The 19,793-nt window shown below is 43.0% G+C and overlaps 1 protein-coding gene across 4 annotated transcripts in view; it reads left to right on the top strand.

Moving 5' to 3' along the window:
- Positions 1 to 5,129, top strand: part of wdr7 (WD repeat domain 7) — a 67,063-nt gene extending 61,934 nt beyond the window's left edge. For all 4 annotated transcript variants that reach the window (XM_081613278.1, XM_081613277.1, XM_081613276.1 and 1 more), the window contains 2 exons: positions 1,726 to 1,830; positions 2,627 to 5,129. In XM_081613278.1, coding sequence (XP_081469404.1) covers positions 1,726 to 1,830; positions 2,627 to 2,830 — 309 coding nt within the window. In that variant the 3' untranslated portion in view covers positions 2,831 to 5,129. The remainder of the gene's footprint in view (positions 1 to 1,725; positions 1,831 to 2,626) is intronic.
- Positions 5,130 to 19,793: the final 14,664 nt, after the last annotated feature.

Here is a 19,793-nt window from a genome sequence, read left to right as displayed (position 1 = left end):
GCTGAAAGTGATTTGTAAGTTACTTTTATCTTAAGTCTACTAAGATATTTTACTCCATTAGCTAAGGCTAATTCATTCAGAATCAAAATGCTTACTTTAGCTCTAATGCTAATGTTAGCATGAGGGCTAACGGTAGCATTGACTAGCGATAGCTGGCTAGCAGATAAATCTCTGCAAGCAGGAAGTGGTTTCCGCGCTGCGCTCTGATTGGCTCGTCGTTCGGTGGGCAGCCCACTGTGACACTCTGACCCCACGCAGGTCACCATGGATACGAAGCATCAAAGTTTCACGTTGCTGCTGCGGATTCATCTGAGAAAATGAATTTCATCTTTGATTTCAGCGAAAAGAAAACAATTTCAAAACGTTTGTGTTTTAGAAACATTTAAACGCGTCAGGATGTCGAATGTTTTAGTTTTTTATTACAGTTCAGTAATCACACTTACGGAACATCTTTCCTGCCAAACGCATCACTGTCTACAATATCAATACAAGATTCTGAATGAATGAATTGCATTTAGTTTCCATCTGAGATCAGAACAGTATTTATATTTTAATTTAACTGAAATTTAATAACCAGGAAACGTTTGTATGTAAATAAATCCTGCATCTGAAGAATCACTTTTAACTTAGACTTTTTTACAGTAATAAACAAAATGTGTCTGTCCAGTCAGTGTGTAGCTGATGGATCCTGGTTCTCCTCATGGTTCCGACCCGCCGCTCTGTGTCCTTCAGTACATCCTGACCCGGTTCAGGATGTGTTCTGGTCCCGGTTCCCTCCAGGACCCAGCAGGACTCCGTCCTCCATGTTGTCCGTCCCTCTGCTGGAATCTAATCAGGTTTCCTCACATGAAACCAGGGAGTGAAAATATGAGGTTTCTGATCTCCTGGTTATTATTTGGTTGCCCGCGGCGACGCGCCGTCTTAATCTCATCTGGAGGCGAGCGTTGGTAATCCCAGTCGCAGGAGCTTTTATTGCGTTACGCGTCCCGCATCTGGTGGGAGCGGTTATTGCGTTACACGCGGCGCGGCGGTGGCAGCGGCCGGATCCGGTCCCCAGAGTTCTGGAGGCATCTGTTGGCCCAGAAGCAACAATCTGGCAGGACCTCCAGAGACGGGTCCAGGAAACCCAAACCGGCAGCAGAACCGTCCAGAGGTCGATTTCACTTAGCATTTTTTAAGGCTAACGCTAAACAAAACGTTAGCTGCATTATTAGCATCATAGCGCTCCGAAGTTAGCGTCCTGATCGCACACATGAGGAAAACCTGACAGTTTGTTAAACGTCTACAACTTGAGGAAAGTAAAATTCACCTGTAAAAATGTATTTAGGGGAAAATAAAGGTTTTGAAGATTAGCTGAAAGATTAGCTCTGCTATTAGCATATTAGCAAGTTAGAAGAACGGAGCCAAATGTTCGGTTCTGCACCAAACTGATGAGCTGGATTTATTTCAGTTTCATCAGATTGAAGTTTCTGACGACCAGGATGCTGGAAATACAAGCAGAAAAATAATAGGAAGATTTTTGACATTTCAAAAGTTCAGTCATTGTTTCTCAATGTTTTCTCCTCAGTTGAGTTCAGACTTGAAGCCTCATGATAATTAAATCTGCTTTGGTCCAATAATTATAACAGCTGCTGATTCAAACAGGTTTCTGCAGCTTTAAATGTTCCGCTTTATGAAGTCACATCCAGGCTTTTATTCTGAAAGGTCTGCTGTTTTCCCCCGCAGAACATCCACGGCCACAAAGGTCCGATAACGGCCGTGTCGTTCGCGCCTGACGGCCGCTACCTGGCCACCTACTCCAACGCCGACAGCCACATCTGCTTCTGGCAGGTAAAGCCTCATTGTGACCTCTGACCTCAGAGTTTGATCAGGTCCATCAGACGTCGTCGTTGGCGGCAGACGGGAATCCTGGAGATTTCAGACCTTTAGACGTTCAGCAGACGGTTTCCTGGACGAGCAGCAACACGTGTGAATAATGAACAGAGACGCCTCCCTGCTCTTCCCAGAACTGTTGTTTTAAATGAAAGGTCTTTACGACCTCTGACATGGCCACACACACACACACACACACACACACACACACACACACACCGACAAAGCGTCTGCCTGCTAATTACCACAGCAGCCGTCCTGCCGGCGCTCACAGTGGTTTATGCTTACAGTAATACCATTACTGTGTGTGTGTGTGTGTGTGTGTGTGTGTGTGTGTGTGTGTGTGTGTGTGTGTGTGTGTGTGTGTGTGTGTGTGTGTGTGTGTTGGGGGGGTTTGGGGGGGGTCCAGTTTCTCCTCCATGTTTTTTTCTCCTTCAGAATCTGAACTGGTCCAGTTTCAGCCTCTTCCTGGTTCCACAGATCTTACTGGGTTCAAACTGGAATCGGCTCCATTCCCAGTTTATATAGTTGAACCAGAACCAGAACCAACCAGGATCAGCTCTGGTTCTGGTTCTGGTTCTTTTAATTCGGCTAATTCACAACAAAACTCACAACAAAATTTAATCTTTTTGTTGCGAATCCAGAAAATTCAGAAAGTGAAGAAACTTTACTGGTAGAAGGTTCTGCCAGGTTCTGTGAGGTTCTGCCAGGTTCTGCCAGGTTCTGTTGGTGACGGTTTGCTGTCGGTCCCCAGATGAACACCAGCCTGCTGGGCAGCATCGGGATGCTGAACTCGGCGCCGCAGCTGCGCTGCATCAAGACCTACCAGGTTCCTCCGGTCCAGCCCGCCTCGCCCGGCTCCCAGAACCACCTGAAGCTGGCCCGCCTCATCTGGACCTCCAACCGCAACGTGATCCTGATGGCCCACGACGGCAAGGAGCACCGCTTCATGGTGTGACCGGGCCGGGCCCGCAACCTGGGCCTGAGCCACGGTTTGGACCGCACACGGGTTCTACTGACGGTTCTGATGGAAAACAAACGGATACGTTTCTGAATGTAGAGAAGATCTACGGAAGATGATTGGTGCCAAAAAAAGAAGAAAAAAGTATTCTGACGTTTTCAGAATTCTTTAATTTTCTGAAAATTCTCAATTTTTTCCTGAAAATTCAGACATTTTTTCTTACATTTTTTTTGGAGGGGGGATTCTTTTTTCTTTTTTTGTTGACTTTTTTCTCAGAATTCTGATTTTTTTTTTTCACCTGAAAATTGAGATGTTTTTTTTCCTCAGAATTATTTCTTTTTTGAAAATTCTGTTTTTGAAAGTTGACTTTTTATTCAAAATTCTGAATTTTGAGTAAAACAGACATTTTTCTCAGAGTTAAATTTGTTTGAGTCATTTCTGCACCATCAGGAATCTGAGAGAAAAGTCTTTTTTTTTTTTTTCCCCATTTGGCACTAATGTTCTCCCGTAGACCTGTCTGCTCAGTGAGGTCCAAACCCAAACTCGGGTCCAGGTCTGGCTACAGTTGATAATGTTGAAGGAAGTTCAGTTTTTTTTCTGTTCATATTTATTTGCTGCTGTTTATTTAAAGTTTTTATTTAGTTTCTGTTCCAATCAAAGTTTCTCACCATAAAACTGTCGACATTCTGGATCCGTTTCTGTTTCCATCGTGTGTGTGTGTGTGTGTGTGTGTGTGTGTGTGTGTGTGTGTGTGTGTGTGTGTGTGTGTGTGTGTGTGTGTGTGTGTGTGTGTGAAACGATGTAAAATGATTTTTCCTGTAATCTGAGTTTGAGTTTAATCTCGTGTTCCTGTCAGATTATTTCTCTTCCTGCCGTTTCCGTGGCGACCGTCTCGTCCCGCTTGTCGCTTCCTGTCGCAGTAAAAAAGTTTTTATTTGAAACGTGAACTGACTGAAGGACGGATGGAAATTTAAATGTTTTATTTTGTTAAATTTCGTCTCTAAAGCGAAGATTAAACTTTATTTACTTTCTGAACTTTTTCCACCTAAAACTGTCCAGAAAAAAGCTTCAAAGTTTTCCAAACTTCCAGGTTTAAAGCTTTTATTAGTTCCTTTATCTACCTGGTTCTCAAGCTGTGGTGCACGGGCCGCCGGTGGTACGCCTGGTGGTGAAGGTTTGAGCCTGACGACATTGAAATCCCAGATCAGGAACAGCAGCATGTTAACAACATGACCAGCATGAGAGTTAGCCAGGCGGCCATGTTGGATTCTACAGAAAAGGAGTAAATATCGATAATATTTTATTCTTCAATTATACAGTAACAGAAAAGATTCTGGGATTTGATCTGAAGCGTTTCAGAACCGCTGCTTTAATAATTCACCAGAACTTTAGTTGGTTCAGAAAAACCGGAAAATGTTTCAATCAATTCAGATTTTTAGTTTTTTTTATTTATTTTTTTTATTCTAAACTCGTTAACTGAACGTTTCCAAATTTCTCCTAATTATTACTTTTTTTTTACCTTTGAAAATCTGTTGCAGTTTTTTTCCTGTAAAAAGTGAAAAAGTGAAACTTTGACCCAAAATGTTGTGAAACATCAAATTTAACGATTATTTCAGGTGAAAAACGTTTCAAACATTTTGTGAATCCAGTTCTGTTGCATGATCATCTGGTGAAATTTGTACATTTTGCACCATTTTAAACCTTTTTCTTTTTCTTTCTTTTCATCGTTTTGTGGTGAACTTTCTATTCGGCTTCCTGCTGTAAAATGTCGTCAAGCTTTTAGCGCTCCGAGTTTCATTCAGAGGAAACTCTCTACGTGTAGATCTATAGAGTCGTACCTAGAAGCGGTTTGTGTGTCAAAGCTTTTCACAGCTTCTCCGCCTCCGCGAGGAGGAAAAGCTCTTCTGATCGGAGGAGTTTGTGAGGCGACCTGACAGCTGTGAGATCTTAATCTCTCCCGTCTGAAACACTCTCTTAGCAGTTTTGAGGAAATATGTCCGCTGCGCCTCCCGGGGGGAAAGACGGGTGAGAGAAATACGGGAGGCGGAGAAGTAAGTAAGGAGCGGCGGCGGATCGGAGCGTCCGAGCGGAAGAACCGGGAGCAGCAGAGCTTCTGCTTTGCCAAGTTCTGATCCGCAGAAATCGGCGATTCTCTGGTTGTTTACAGTGAAAGTCGTGTTGATGTCGTGTGACGTGATGCATGTTTATGAGCTTCGCTCCACAGCTGCTGAAATCTGATCAGTGCGTCGTGTCGTAACGTGATTTGATGTTTAATAAAGTCGTAGATGAAACTACAGTTTGTGTCTCTGTTTTACTTGTTGATTTATTTAGTTTTTTAAAGTTTAATTTCCGCTTTCAGTTCATCTGTAAACTTTGGGGTTTGTATCTGGACGCCGTCGGTTCAGAGCAAGATGTTGGCGTCTCCTTTGACTGAAGGTAAACAAGAGATGAAGTCAAATTTCAGCAGATATTTTTGTGGCGTTTTATCCCGTCAGGGGGAAATGCTGCCTGCTGGGAGCAGAAGATTGGAGACCCAGCAAACAGGCACCCTGTGGAGAAATTTAAAAGCACTACTTGGATTTTCCTGTCTGTCTGGACTTCACATTGACGGCATTGAGGCTTCATTCACACCAGCCCTGTTAGCTTTAATCCAACTCCAGTCCGTTTGCCTAGAAAGTCCGGTTCATTTGGCGAGCCGTGAATTCACAATCGAACTCTGGAAAAAGCAAAAGCCAGTCTGCCTGTAAACCTCCTGGGTTCGGTTGAAGTGAACTCTGGTGCAGTTCGAATGCAGATGTGAAAACCCAGAGACCGCTCCAAAAACAGGAAGTGGACCAAAATAAACATGTTACATGTTAGCCTAGCGCTAGCAGGAGAAATAGCTTTTTTTTCTCTTTTTTTTAAAATCAAATCCTACAATTGCCAAAATCTGATGCTACTCCGTTTTTGTTTACATTTGGTGAAGAAGGAAGTTGAGGTTTTTCTGTCGTTCCTTTCAGTATTTCTTGGTGCAGCGCCCCCAACAGGTGAGGAGGGGAACGGGTTTAAAGCAAAGCAAATGATGTCATGAACAGGAAAAAAGCAAAAATAAAAGTAAAAATAAAGAGAAATCAGTGGACAGATGGAGTAATTTCAGCTGATTATGGATAAAAAGAATCAGTTCAGGTAGTTTGATTTTTTCCAGCTTTATTATTCCATATTGAAGTTGAAACGGAATCCCTGAATAACGGTTCATTTGCTCACATACCCGACACTTTATTGACGTTTTCTCCGTCTAAATCCTGGACAGAACCGGAGAATTGATCCGATCGGCTCAGGAATAATTCAGATCATTTTAATGAGAAAACTCAGAGCTTTGCTCTCTTTTCATGAATCTTTCATTTTAAGACGTTTGTCCAACATTTTCTACCAGGTTCTGTTCATTTAGCCGCTTCTTGTTTGGTTTCTCAGTTAAAAGTTTTGGGGTTTTTTGTCAGGAAACAATCAAACAGCTGGAAACTTGTCCAGAGATCAAAACTCTTTTCAAAGGTTGTTTCAAAACCGTCAGACAAGAAATGATGAGAAAAAAGGTGAAGCTGATCAATACGATCGATAGCCTGACTGGAAACTGACTGAAGGCTGGAGACGGAGGAGATCCTGCAGGAAAACCGACAAATGAAAGACTGAAATACTGAGCAGGCGAGATAAACGAAGCAGGAGGTCAAAGGTCGGAGCAATTAGTGGGGTCTTCTGATTGGTCTGAGGGGAAAACGCAGCTGAAGTTTGTCATCGTGACGGAGGGATGATTATTAAAGGAACCTGAGGGTGTAAATACTTTCTCACCGCTTTGTATTCAACTATAATCTCAAACTTTTTGCTTCAGCGTCTCGTTTTCCTCTGGTTTCAGGTTTGACTTGTTTATTTTCTGTATTTCTCCATTATTGAGTTTCCCAAAAAGTAGCTTTTCCCCCTCAGATACAAACAGATTAACCACAGAGGCTTCAGATCAATACGATCTCACAGCTGGATGTGAGAAAAACTGCAGAGTTTAGTTCTGTTCTGATTGACACGACCCAGTTACTGAACAGCAGCTTTAAAGTTTTGTTTAAATGGGTCTATGTTCGGTTTTCTATGTTTTTACTCTGATTTAGGATCGTCGGTTCAGATGTTTAAACTTTTCTGTTGAATTTCACCTGAAAGCTAGCATTAGTTAGCTCCCTATCTTGATGTGTTTAGCTAGTTAAATAGCTAGGTAGCCAGTTTGCTAAAGCTATTTAGCTAACTGTAGCATGCTAACTAGACTCTGGTAATGTTGAATTTGTCATGGTGTAACTTACTTAGCTGGTTAAATACTTAGCAATCTAGCTAGTTAATCAATGTGCCAAAAAGTTAATTTAGCTTGCCACCTAGCCAGATTGCTGAGCTATATAAATTTAGCATGCTAACTAATCTCCAATAATAGCAAATTTATCATGGTGAAATATGTGTAGCTAGATAAATGGCTAGCTCAGCAAATTAACTAGTTAGCTACTTTGCCAAAAAGTTAATTTAGCTTGATAGCCACCTAGACTGCTAAGCCATAAAGTTAGCATGCTAACTAGACTCCATTAATGGCAAATTTATCATATTTAAATGTGTTTAGCTAATGAAATAACTAGTTCATCAATCTAGCTAGTTTGGCATAAAGCCGTTTAGCTTGCTAGCTGCCATGCACTCATTAAGGATTCATAATGCTGACAATCTGATCATTTAAAATTTAATTTAAAACGGATAATTTGGAAAAAAAGCTAGCTATCTAGCTAACTAAGCAGTGTAGTAACCTGAAAGTATTTTTATTTCCAGCTGGAAAAAAAGGCCCTGAAGGCAGTTGAACAGAAAGCAGAGATGTTAAACTTTCATGTTTTTAATGTTTCATATTTAAACTGAGCGTTTCCCACTGGCCTCCTTCATCCCTGCAGTTGAGAGAAGTTCATTCCTTCATCTCCTCCTGCAGCAGCAGCAGCAGCTTCAAAGCCTCCGACCTGCTAAGTTCCTCTAAGTTCCCTGTAATCCTGGGAAAGTGCGGCGCTTATTGAACACGGGACAAAAAGTCCTCCGGCTTCAGCATTTAAACTAAAATAAGAAGGAAAGTCGATGTTAAGCGCAGAGCGAATGGAGATCAAAACCGGGACAACGTGTGAGCTTAGCGCCGACAAGCTGGAGTTTGTTTTTAAAGTTGAGGAGGAAGAGGAGGAGGAAGAGTTGGAGGGGTAGTTAAGAGCAGCGCTGCTGGGATTCAGCGCAGCTGGAGAGAGAAAGTATCGACATGGTGTCAGAAGCCGTCAGTCCCTCAGGTGGGAATTGAAACCGGCCGGGGCCAAATCCCCCAGACGGGCTTTGATTCAGCAGGGCCGCGCCGCACCGGGGCCCCGACCCCCGACTTTAGAACCGCAGCGCTGTCAGAACGTCAAACGCTCCTGCTTTACTGTTCAATTATCAAGCGGCGCTGCGGCTCAGAGCGGGATCAGGACGACCAGCGGCGGCTGAGACGCCGGGATTTCTGGGATTTCTGGGATTTCTGGGATCGTGTGTTCGGATGGAGCTGAGAGCAGAGAAGTTACCCGGTTCGTCCAGGCAAAGGTCAAAGGTGACGAGTTAAAGAAGAAAAGTCCAGCTGACAAAGTTCTCACGTGACGTCACTTTATAACCGGTAGGCAGTTGCTATGGAGTTGCTATGACAACAACAACAAACAAACCAAGCCACAAGCCTACAGCTAGCTGTCACCTCTGACCTGAACATTATAAACTTTATAAACGTTATAAACACGTTATAACTGTTACTCAGTTACAGGTTTCGACTTTTCTACGCACCTCTGTGAAATACTAAGACAAATATCAGACATATTTACTGCTGAACGAGCTAAATTAGCTCAGCTAATGTAGCTGCTAGCTAAGACGGACACGTACGTAAAGCTGTGAAGGACAAATGTCCAGAAGCTGCAGCGTCTCTGGTTTGTCTCCATATGAACCAGAACATTTTGGCTGTGAACCTGCTGACCCCAGCCGGTTCCTGCGCGGTCAGACGAGGCCTCGTCTGTTTCAGGCCTCACAGAAACTTTATTAACATATTGATCAAAAATGACTTATGCAGCAAATCTGGAGCCGTTTCTTCTCATCTGCTTCCCTTTGATTCCTTTCATCAGTTGATGCGACGGGAGGCTTTTTATCCAGGAAGGAATTTTCCCCTCAGTCAGGAATTCTGGGAAGTGGAGCAGCTGCTCACGGATTTCATCTCCTCATCCCAACAAAATATTACAGGTTTAAACGAAATGAACAGGAATTAAATCTGATCGTTTATGTGTGAAGCAACATGAAGCTGCACATTTAAAATGTTCGGGCTGAACTTTGACCTTTATGTTTTCAGTCCTGGTTTACAGGAGCCAGCAGGTTTTCATGTTGTTTTAGCTCTGAGCAGCTAAAGCTACGATAGCTGCTGAAAGCTGATTTTCTTTTTATTAAGTTGGAAATTATTTTATTTTAAAATCAAATCAAATAAAAAATAAAATAGCACAACTGAAGTCAAAATGGCTCCTAGGATAAAACCAGTTAAATAGTGTTTTAAATGTGTGTTTTCCGTCCTGAGGTCTTTATTCGCGCTAACGGTTTAAAGTCGTTGTCTCTTCTTCTTCTGCTGTTTCTCCCGGAGCGGCCTGTCAGCATCGGAGCCTCCAGATTCTCCTTAATCCTCAGGAAGAATCGAAGGAAACATAAATGAGGCACAAAGAGCGAAGAGGAGATCAAGAAACAGGAGATTTATCTGCTCAGATCACAAAGAGTTAAAGTTTAACACGAAATGAATGAGGAGAGAAAAACCAGAATGATGGGAAACAGCGACACCGCAGGCCAGCAGGGGAACTGCAGCTGTGAAGTTATTTACTGATTAAACATTAAACCATCATCCATCCATCATCCATCCATCCATTCATCATCCATCCATCATCCATCATCCATCCACCATCCATCATCCATCCATCCATTCATCATCCATCCATCATCCATCATCCATCCACCATCCATCATCCATCCATCCATTCATCATCCATCCATCATCCATCATCCATCATCCATCCACCATCCATCATCCATCCATCCATTCATCATCCATTGATCCATCCATCATCCATCATCCATCCACCATCCATCATCCATCCATCCATTCATCATCCATCCATCATCCATCCATTCATCATCCATCCATCATCCATCCATCCATCCATCATCCATCCATCCATCCATCCATCATCCATTGATCCATCCATCATCCATCCATCCATCCATCCATCCATCCATCATCCATTGATCCATCCATCATCCATCCATTCATCATCCATCCATCATCCATCCATCCATCCATCCATCCATCCATCCATCCATCATCCATTGATCCATCCATCATCCATCCATCCATTCATCCACCATCCATCATCCATCCATCCATCCATCATCCATCCATCCATCATCCATTGATCCATCCATCATCCATCCATTCATCATCCATCATCCATTGATCCATCCATCATCCATCCATCCATCCATCCATCATCCATTGATCCATCCATCATCCATCCATTCATCATCCATCCATCATCCATCCATCCATCCATCCATCCATCCATCCATCCATCCATCATCCATTGATCCATCCATCATCCATCCATTCATCCACCATCCATCATCCATCCATCCATCCATCATCCATCCATCCATCATCCATTGATCCATCCATCATCCATCCATCCATCATCCATTGATCCATCCATCATCCATCATCCATCCATCCATCCATCATCCATTGATCCATCCATCATCCATCCATTCATCATCCATCCATCATCCATTGATCCATCCATCATCCATCCATTCATCCACCATCCATCATCCATCCATCCATCCATCATCCATCCATCCATCATCCATTGATCCATCCATCATCCATCCATTCATCATCCATCCATCATCCATTGATCCATCCATCATCCATCCATTCATCATCCATCCATCATCCATTGATCCACCATCCATCATCCATCCATTCATCATCCATCCATCATCCATTGATCCATCCATCATCCATCCATTCATCATCCATCCATCATCCATTGATCCATCCATCATCCATTGATCCATCCATCATCCATCCATTCATCCACCATCCATCATCCATCCATCCATCCATCATCCATCCATCCATCATCCATTGATCCATCCATCATCCATCCATTCATCATCCATCCATCATCCATTGATCCATCCATCATCCATCCATTCATCATCCATCCATCATCCATTGATCCACCATCCATCATCCATCCATCCATCCATCCATCCATCCATCATCCATTGATCCATCCATCATCCATCCATTCATCATCCATCCATCATCCATTGATCCATCCATCATCCATCCATTCATCATCCATCCATCATCCATTGATCCATCCATCATCCATCCATTCATCATCCATCCATCATCCATCCATCCATCCATCATCCATCCATTCATCATCCATCCATCATCCATTGATCCACCATCCATCATCCATCCATCCATCCATCCATCCATCCATCATCCATTGATCCATCCATCATCCATCCATTCATCATCCATCCATCATCCATCCATCCATCCATTCATCCATTGATCCATCCATCATCCATCCATTCATCATCCATCCATCATCCATCCATCCATCCATCCATCCATCCATCCATCATCCATTGATCCATCCATCATCCATCCATTCATCATCCATCCATTCATCATCCATCCATCCATCATCCATCCATCATCCATCCATTCATCATCCATCCATCATCCATTGATCCACCATCCATCATCCATCCATCCATCCATCATCCATTGATCCATCCATCATCCATCCATCCATCATCCATCCATCATCCATCCATTCATCATCCATCCATCATCCATCCATCCATCCATCCATCCATCCATCCATCCATCCATTCATCATCCATCCATTCATCATCCATCCATCATCCATCCATCCATCCATCCATCCATCCATCCATCCATCCATTCATCATCCATCCATCATCCATTGATCCATCCATCATCCATCCATTCATCATCCATCCATCATCCATTGATCCATCCATCATCCATCCATTCATCATCCATCCATCATCCATTGATCCATCCATCATCCATCCATTCATCATCCATCCATCATCCATCCATCCATTCATCATCCATCCATTCATCATCCATCCATCATCCATCCATCCATCCATCCATCCATCCATCCATCCATCCATCCATCCATCCATCCATCATCCATTGATCCATCCATCATCCATCCATTCATCATCCATCCATCATCCATTGATCCATCCATCATCCATCCATTCATCATCCATCCATCATCCATTGATCCATCCATCATCCATCCATTCATCATCCATCCATCATCCATTGATCCATCCATCATCCATCCATCATCCATTGATCCACCATCCATCATCCATCCATCCATCCATCATCCATCCATTCATCATCCATCCATCATCCATTGATCCACCATCCATCATCCATCCATCCATCCATCCATCCATCCATCATCCATTGATCCATCCATCATCCATCCATTCATCATCCATCCATCATCCATCCATCCATCCATTCATCCATTGATCCATCCATCATCCATCCATTCATCATCCATCCATCATCCATCCATCCATCCATCCATCCATCCATCCATCCATCATCCATTGATCCATCCATCATCCATCCATTCATCATCCATCCATTCATCATCCATCCATCCATCATCCATCCATCATCCATCCATTCATCATCCATCCATCATCCATTGATCCACCATCCATCATCCATCCATCCATCCATCATCCATTGATCCATCCATCATCCATCCATCCATCATCCATCCATTCATCATCCATCCATCATCCATCCATCCATCCATCCATCCATCCATCCATCCATCCATCCATCCATCCATTCATCATCCATCCATTCATCATCCATCCATCATCCATCCATCCATCCATCCATCCATCCATCCATCCATCCATCATCCATTGATCCATCCATCATCCATCCATTCATCATCCATCCATCATCCATTGATCCATCCATCATCCATCCATTCATCATCCATCCATCATCCATCCATCCATCCATCATCCATCCATCCATCATCCATTGATCCATCCATCATCCATCCATTCATCATCCATCCATCATCCATTGATCCATCCATCATCCATCCATTCATCATCCATCCATCATCCATTGATCCACCATCCATCATCCATCCATTCATCATCCATCCATCATCCATTGATCCATCCATCATCCATCCATTCATCATCCATCCATCATCCATTGATCCATCCATCATCCATTGATCCATCCATCATCCATCCATTCATCCACCATCCATCATCCATCCATCCATCCATCATCCATCCATCCATCATCCATTGATCCATCCATCATCCATCCATTCATCATCCATCCATCATCCATTGATCCACCATCCATCATCCATCCATCCATTCATCATCCATCCATCATCCATTGATCCATCCATCATCCATCCATTCATCATCCATCCATCATCCATTGATCCATCCATCATCCATCCATTCATCATCCATCCATCATCCATTGATCCATCCATCATCCATCCATTCATCATCCATCCATCATCCATTGATCCATCCATCATCCATCCATTCATCATCCATCCATCCATCCATCATCCATCCATTCATCATCCATCCATCATCCATTGATCCATCCATCATCCATCCATTCATCATCCATCCATCATCCATTGATCCATCCATCATCCATCCATTCATCATCCATCCATCATCCATTGATCCACCATCCATCATCCATCCATCCATCCATCCATCCATCCATCCATCATCCATTGATCCATCCATCATCCATCCATTCATCATCCATCCATCATCCATCCATCCATCCATTCATCCATTGATCCATCCATCATCCATCCATTCATCATCCATCCATCATCCATCCATCCATCCATCCATCCATCCATCATCCATTGATCCATCCATCATCCATCCATTCATCATCCATCCATTCATCATCCATCCATCCATCATCCATCCATCATCCATCCATTCATCATCCATCCATCATCCATTGATCCACCATCCATCATCCATCCATCCATCCATCATCCATTGATCCATCCATCATCCATCCATTCATCATCCATCCATCATCCATTGATCCATCCATCATCCATCCATTCATCATCCATCCATCATCCATCCATCCATCCATCCATCCATCCATCCATTCATCATCCATCCATTCATCATCCATCCATCATCCATCCATCCATCCATCCATCCATCATCCATCCATCCATCCATCCATCCATCATCCATTGATCCATCCATCATCCATCCATTCATCATCCATCCATCATCCATTGATCCATCCATCATCCATCCATTCATCATCCATCCATCATCCATCCATCCATCCATCCATCCATCATCCATTGATCCATCCATCATCCATCCATTCATCATCCATCCATCATCCATCCATCCATCCATCCATCCATCCATTCATCATCCATCCATTCATCATCCATCCATCCATCCATCCATTCATCATCCATCCATCCATCCATTCATCATCCATCCATTCATCATCCATCCATCCATCCATCCATTCATCATCCATCCATCATCCATTGATCCACCATCCATCATCCATCCATCCATCCATCCATCCATCCATCATCCATTGATCCATCCATCATCCATCCATTCATCATCCATCCATCATCCATTGATCCACCATCCATCATCCATCCATCCATCCATCCATCCATCCATCATCCATCCATCCATCCATCATCCATCCATCCATCATCCATCCATCATCCATCCATCCATCCATCCATCCATCATCCATCCATCATCCATTGATCCATCCATCCATCCATCATCCATCCATCCATCATCCATCCATCCATCCGTCCATCATCCATCCATCATCCATCCATCATCCATCCATCCATCCATCCATCATCCATCCATCCATCCGTCCATCATCCATCCATCATCCATCCATCCGTCCATCATCCATCCATCCATCCATCATCCATCCATCCATCCATCCATCCATCCATCATCCATCCATCCATCCATCCGTCATCCATCCATCATCCATCCATCCATCCATCCATCATCCATCCATCCATCCGTCCATCATCCATCCATCATCCATCCATCCGTCCATCATCCATCCATCCATCATCCATCCATCCATCCATCATCCATCCATCCATCCATCCATCCATCATCCATCCATCCATCATCCATCCATCCGTCCATCATCCATCCATCATCCATCCATCCATCCGTCCATCATCCATCCATCCGTCCATCATCCATCCATCATTCATCCATCCATCATCCATCCATCATCCATCCATCCGTCCATCATCCATCCATCATTCATCCATCCATCATCCATCCATCCATCCATCATCCATCCATCCATCCATCCATCCATCCATCCGTCCATCATCCATCCATCCGTCCATCATCCATCCATCATTCATCCATCCATCATCCATCCATCATCCATCCATCATCCATCCATCCATCATCCATCCATCCATCCATCCATCATCCATCCATCCATCCATCATCCATCCATCATCATCCATCCATCATCCATCCATCCATCCATCATCCATCCATCCATCCATCCATCCATCCATCCGTCCATCATCCATCCATCCATCCATCATCCATCCATCATCCATCCATCCATCATCCATCCATCATCCATCCATCATCCATCCATCCATCCATCCATCATCCATCCATCATCCATCCATCATCCATCCATCCATCATCCATCCATCCATCCGTCCATCATCCATCCATCATTCATCCATCCATCATCCATCCATCATCCATCCATCCGTCCATCATCCATCCATCATTCATCCATCCATCATCCATCCATCCATCATCCATCCATCCATCCATCCATCATCCATCCATCCATCCATCCATCATCCATCCATCCATCCATTCATCATCCATCCATCATCCATTGATCCACCATCCATCATCCATCCATCCATCCATCCATCCATCCATCATCCATTGATCCATCCATCATCCATCCATTCATCATCCATCCATCATCCATTGATCCATCCATCCATCCATCATCCATCCATCCATCATCCATCCATCCATCCGTCCATCATCCATCCATCATCCATCCATCCATCCATCCATCATCCATCCATCATCCATCCATCCATCCATCCATCCATCCATCCATCCATCCATCCATCCGTCATCCATCCATCATCCATCCATCCATCCATCCATCATCCATCCATCCATCCGTCCATCATCCATCCATCATCCATCCATCCGTCCATCATCCATCCATCCATCCATCATCCATCCATCCATCCATCCATCCATCCATCATCCATCCATCCATCCATCCGTCATCCATCCATCATCCATCCATCCATCCATCCATCCATCCGTCCATCATCCATCCATCATCCATCCATCCGTCCATCATCCATCCATCCATCATCCATCCATCCATCCATCATCCATCCATCCATCATCCATCCATCCGTCCATCATCCATCCATCATCCATCCATCCATCCGTCCATCATCCATCCATCCGTCCATCATCCATCCATCATTCATCCATCCATCATCCATCCATCATCCATCCATCCGTCCATCATCCATCCATCATTCATCCATCCATCATCCATCCATCCATCCATCATCCATCCATCCATCCATCCATCCATCCATCCGTCCATCATCCATCCATCCGTCCATCATCCATCCATCATTCATCCATCCATCATCCATCCATCATCCATCCATCATCCATCCATCCATCATCCATCCATCCATCCATCCATCATCCATCCATCCATCCATCCATCATCCATCCATCATCCATCCATCATCCATCCATCCATCATCCATCCATCCATCCGTCCATCATCCATCCATCATTCATCCATCCATCATCCATCCATCATCCATCCATCCGTCCATCATCCATCCATCATTCATCCATCCATCATCCATCCATCCATCATCCATCCATCCATCCATCCATCATCCATCCATCCATCCATCCATCATCCATCCATCATCCATCCATCCGTCCATCATCCATCCATCATTCATCCATCCATCATCCATCCATCCATCATCCATCCATCCATCCATCCATCATCCATCCATCCATCCATCCATCATCCATCCATCCATCCATCCATCATCCATCCATCATCCATCCATCCGTCCATCATCCATCCATCATTCATCCATCCATCATCCATCCATCATCCATCCATCCGTCCATCATCCATCCATCATTCATCCATCCATCATCCATCCATCCATCATCCATCCATCCATCCATCCATCATCCATCCATCCATCCATCCATCATCCATCCATCCATCCATCCATCATCCATCCATCATCCATCCATCCGTCCATCATCCATCCATCATTCATCCATCCATCATCCATCCATCCATCATCCATCCATCCATCCATCCATCATCCATCCATCCATCCATCCATCATCCATCCGTTTTCTATCTGTTGTAGTTTAATTTTTTTCTTTTCTCTCAGTTTGCAGGTGAAGTCTCTCCTCCTCATGTTTTATGTCTCTCAGCCTCTGATTCTGATTTCTGCTCCAGAGGTTTTACCGATGGATCTTGTTCCCAAACTAAAAGCTCCTTGATAATAAATATTTGATTCGAGCCGCGGCTCCCTCACAGCGCCGGCTTGTTGTGATCAGCCGGATATCGATGGACTGTTTATGAGCTGCTGATGAGACATGAATTGGTTTTGCGGCGCAGCATCCGCTCAGCGTGTCAGAGCTGAGGGTCATAATCACACGTCAGATGATTGACAGCTGCCCGTCTGCAGCAGAGAGGCGGAAAACCGACCTGAGGAATCATCCAACAGCTTCAGACACACTAAACATTTAGCTTCTGGCTACATTTACCTAGAAAGCTAAATATTTAGCTAGCAAAATAAATATGGAGTTGGGAAGCTAAATATTTAGCTAGCAAAGTAAGCATGGAGTTAGCAAGCTAAATATTTAGCTAGCAAAGTAAATATGGAGTTGGGAAGCTAAATATTTAGCTAGCAAAGTAAACATGGAGTTAGCAAGCTAAATATTTAGCTAGCAAAGTAAATATGGAGTTGGGAAGCTAAATATTTAGCTAGCAAAGTAAACATGGAGTTAGCAAGCTAAATATTTAGCTAGCAAAGTAAACATGGAGCTAGCAAGCTAAATATTTAGCTAGCAAAGTAAATATGGAGTTGGGAAGCTAAATATTTAGCTAGCAAAGTAAGCATGGAGTTAGCAAGCTAAATATTTAGCTAGCAAAGTAAATATGGAGTTGGGAAGCTAAATATTTAGCTAGCAAAGTAAACATGGAGCTAGCAAGCTAAATATTTAGCTAGCAAAGTAAATATGGAGTTGGGAAGCTAAATATTTAGCTAGCAAAGTAAATATGGAGTTGGGAAGCTAAATATTTAGCTAGCAAAGTAAGCATGTAGTTAGCAAGCTAAATATTTAGCTAGCAAAGTAAACATGGAGCTAGCAAGCTAAATATTTGAATTTAAGCTATGTAGTTTAGCCTAAGTAACGTTTAGTCTGTAAGCTAAATATTTAGCTCAGACATTTTGCTAATATTCAAATTCACTTGTTGATATCCAGGAAAACCTAAATAAAAATTCAGTTTAGTGAATATTTAGGTTGCAAACTAAATTTTTAGTTTAGTTTTTATTTATAAACCAATGAATGAAATGATGAAAACATGACTACAAAATGAACAGCCATGTTTTTTCTTTTAAGATTGACTAAATAACCTAAATTTCACATTTTAAGCATAATTCTGTTATGAATCACGTCTTTTACATATTTACAAACAAACAGCTGTTTAACACAGAAACGTAATAATTTATACACCTTTATTCCGGCGCGCCTGCAGCGCAGCTGATGTTCATCTTCCCCTGAAGCCAAATGTTGATTCTCTGATTCTCTGATTCCTCCACGTCTGTAATTTCAGCTCAGGACAAACAAACAAACAAACAAACAAACAAAGAGCGAAGCGGCTGCAGGTCACATGATGACACCACAGATCCTCAGGTCTATTAGAGCTGGAAGGCGAGACGTGAGAGGAGGAGGAGAGGATGGAGGGATGGAGTAGTTATTATATCCTGTCTCTGGTGAAGGTTTGATGGTCTAGTCAAAGTCAGATCCTAAATGCCGTCTGGGTGAATTTTTCCCAATAATGTCTCAGATTCTCTCCCAACATTCCGGATCATCCATCAGGAATCATCAGGAGCTGAAAACTGTTTGAATGAACTGAACATTTTTCTTCTCAACATTTCAGGTTTTTTTCTAACAATTTTTTAAACTTTTCAAACTCAGAAATTTCCAAGTTTGTCTAGAAAAATTCTGAGATTAGTCTGAAAATTTTGGTAGCAAATTTGTAACTTTTGAAACTCTAAATATTCTATATTTTCCCCTATATGGACCGAAATTAATCTCAAAACTTGAAACATTTCCTAGCAAATTTATTTTTGGGGAAAATTCCTGAGATTCATCTCAACATTTTTATGTATTTTTTCTGGCAAATGTAAAAAAAAATGTCAAACTCAGAAATTTCCGGTTGTTTTTCCGATAAAACTCTGAGATTCATCTCAACATTTGTGAGTTTGTAGGAACGTTTTGGAGTAAATTAGCTTCTCTCCTCTTCTGCAGCATTTGGCTGATATCACCTGGTATCAAACTCCCCCTAGTGGTGTGGAGGAATTCTGACATGTTTGTGCCGTTTTATTCTTTTTTTCTACTTTTT

This window comes from Poecilia reticulata, chromosome 12 (assembly GCF_904066995.2).
Source record: "Poecilia reticulata chromosome 12, P_reticulata-male-v2, whole genome shotgun sequence".
Taxonomy (NCBI): domain Eukaryota; kingdom Metazoa; phylum Chordata; class Actinopteri; order Cyprinodontiformes; family Poeciliidae; genus Poecilia; species Poecilia reticulata.
This window is presented reverse-complemented; position numbering and strand designations above follow the sequence as displayed.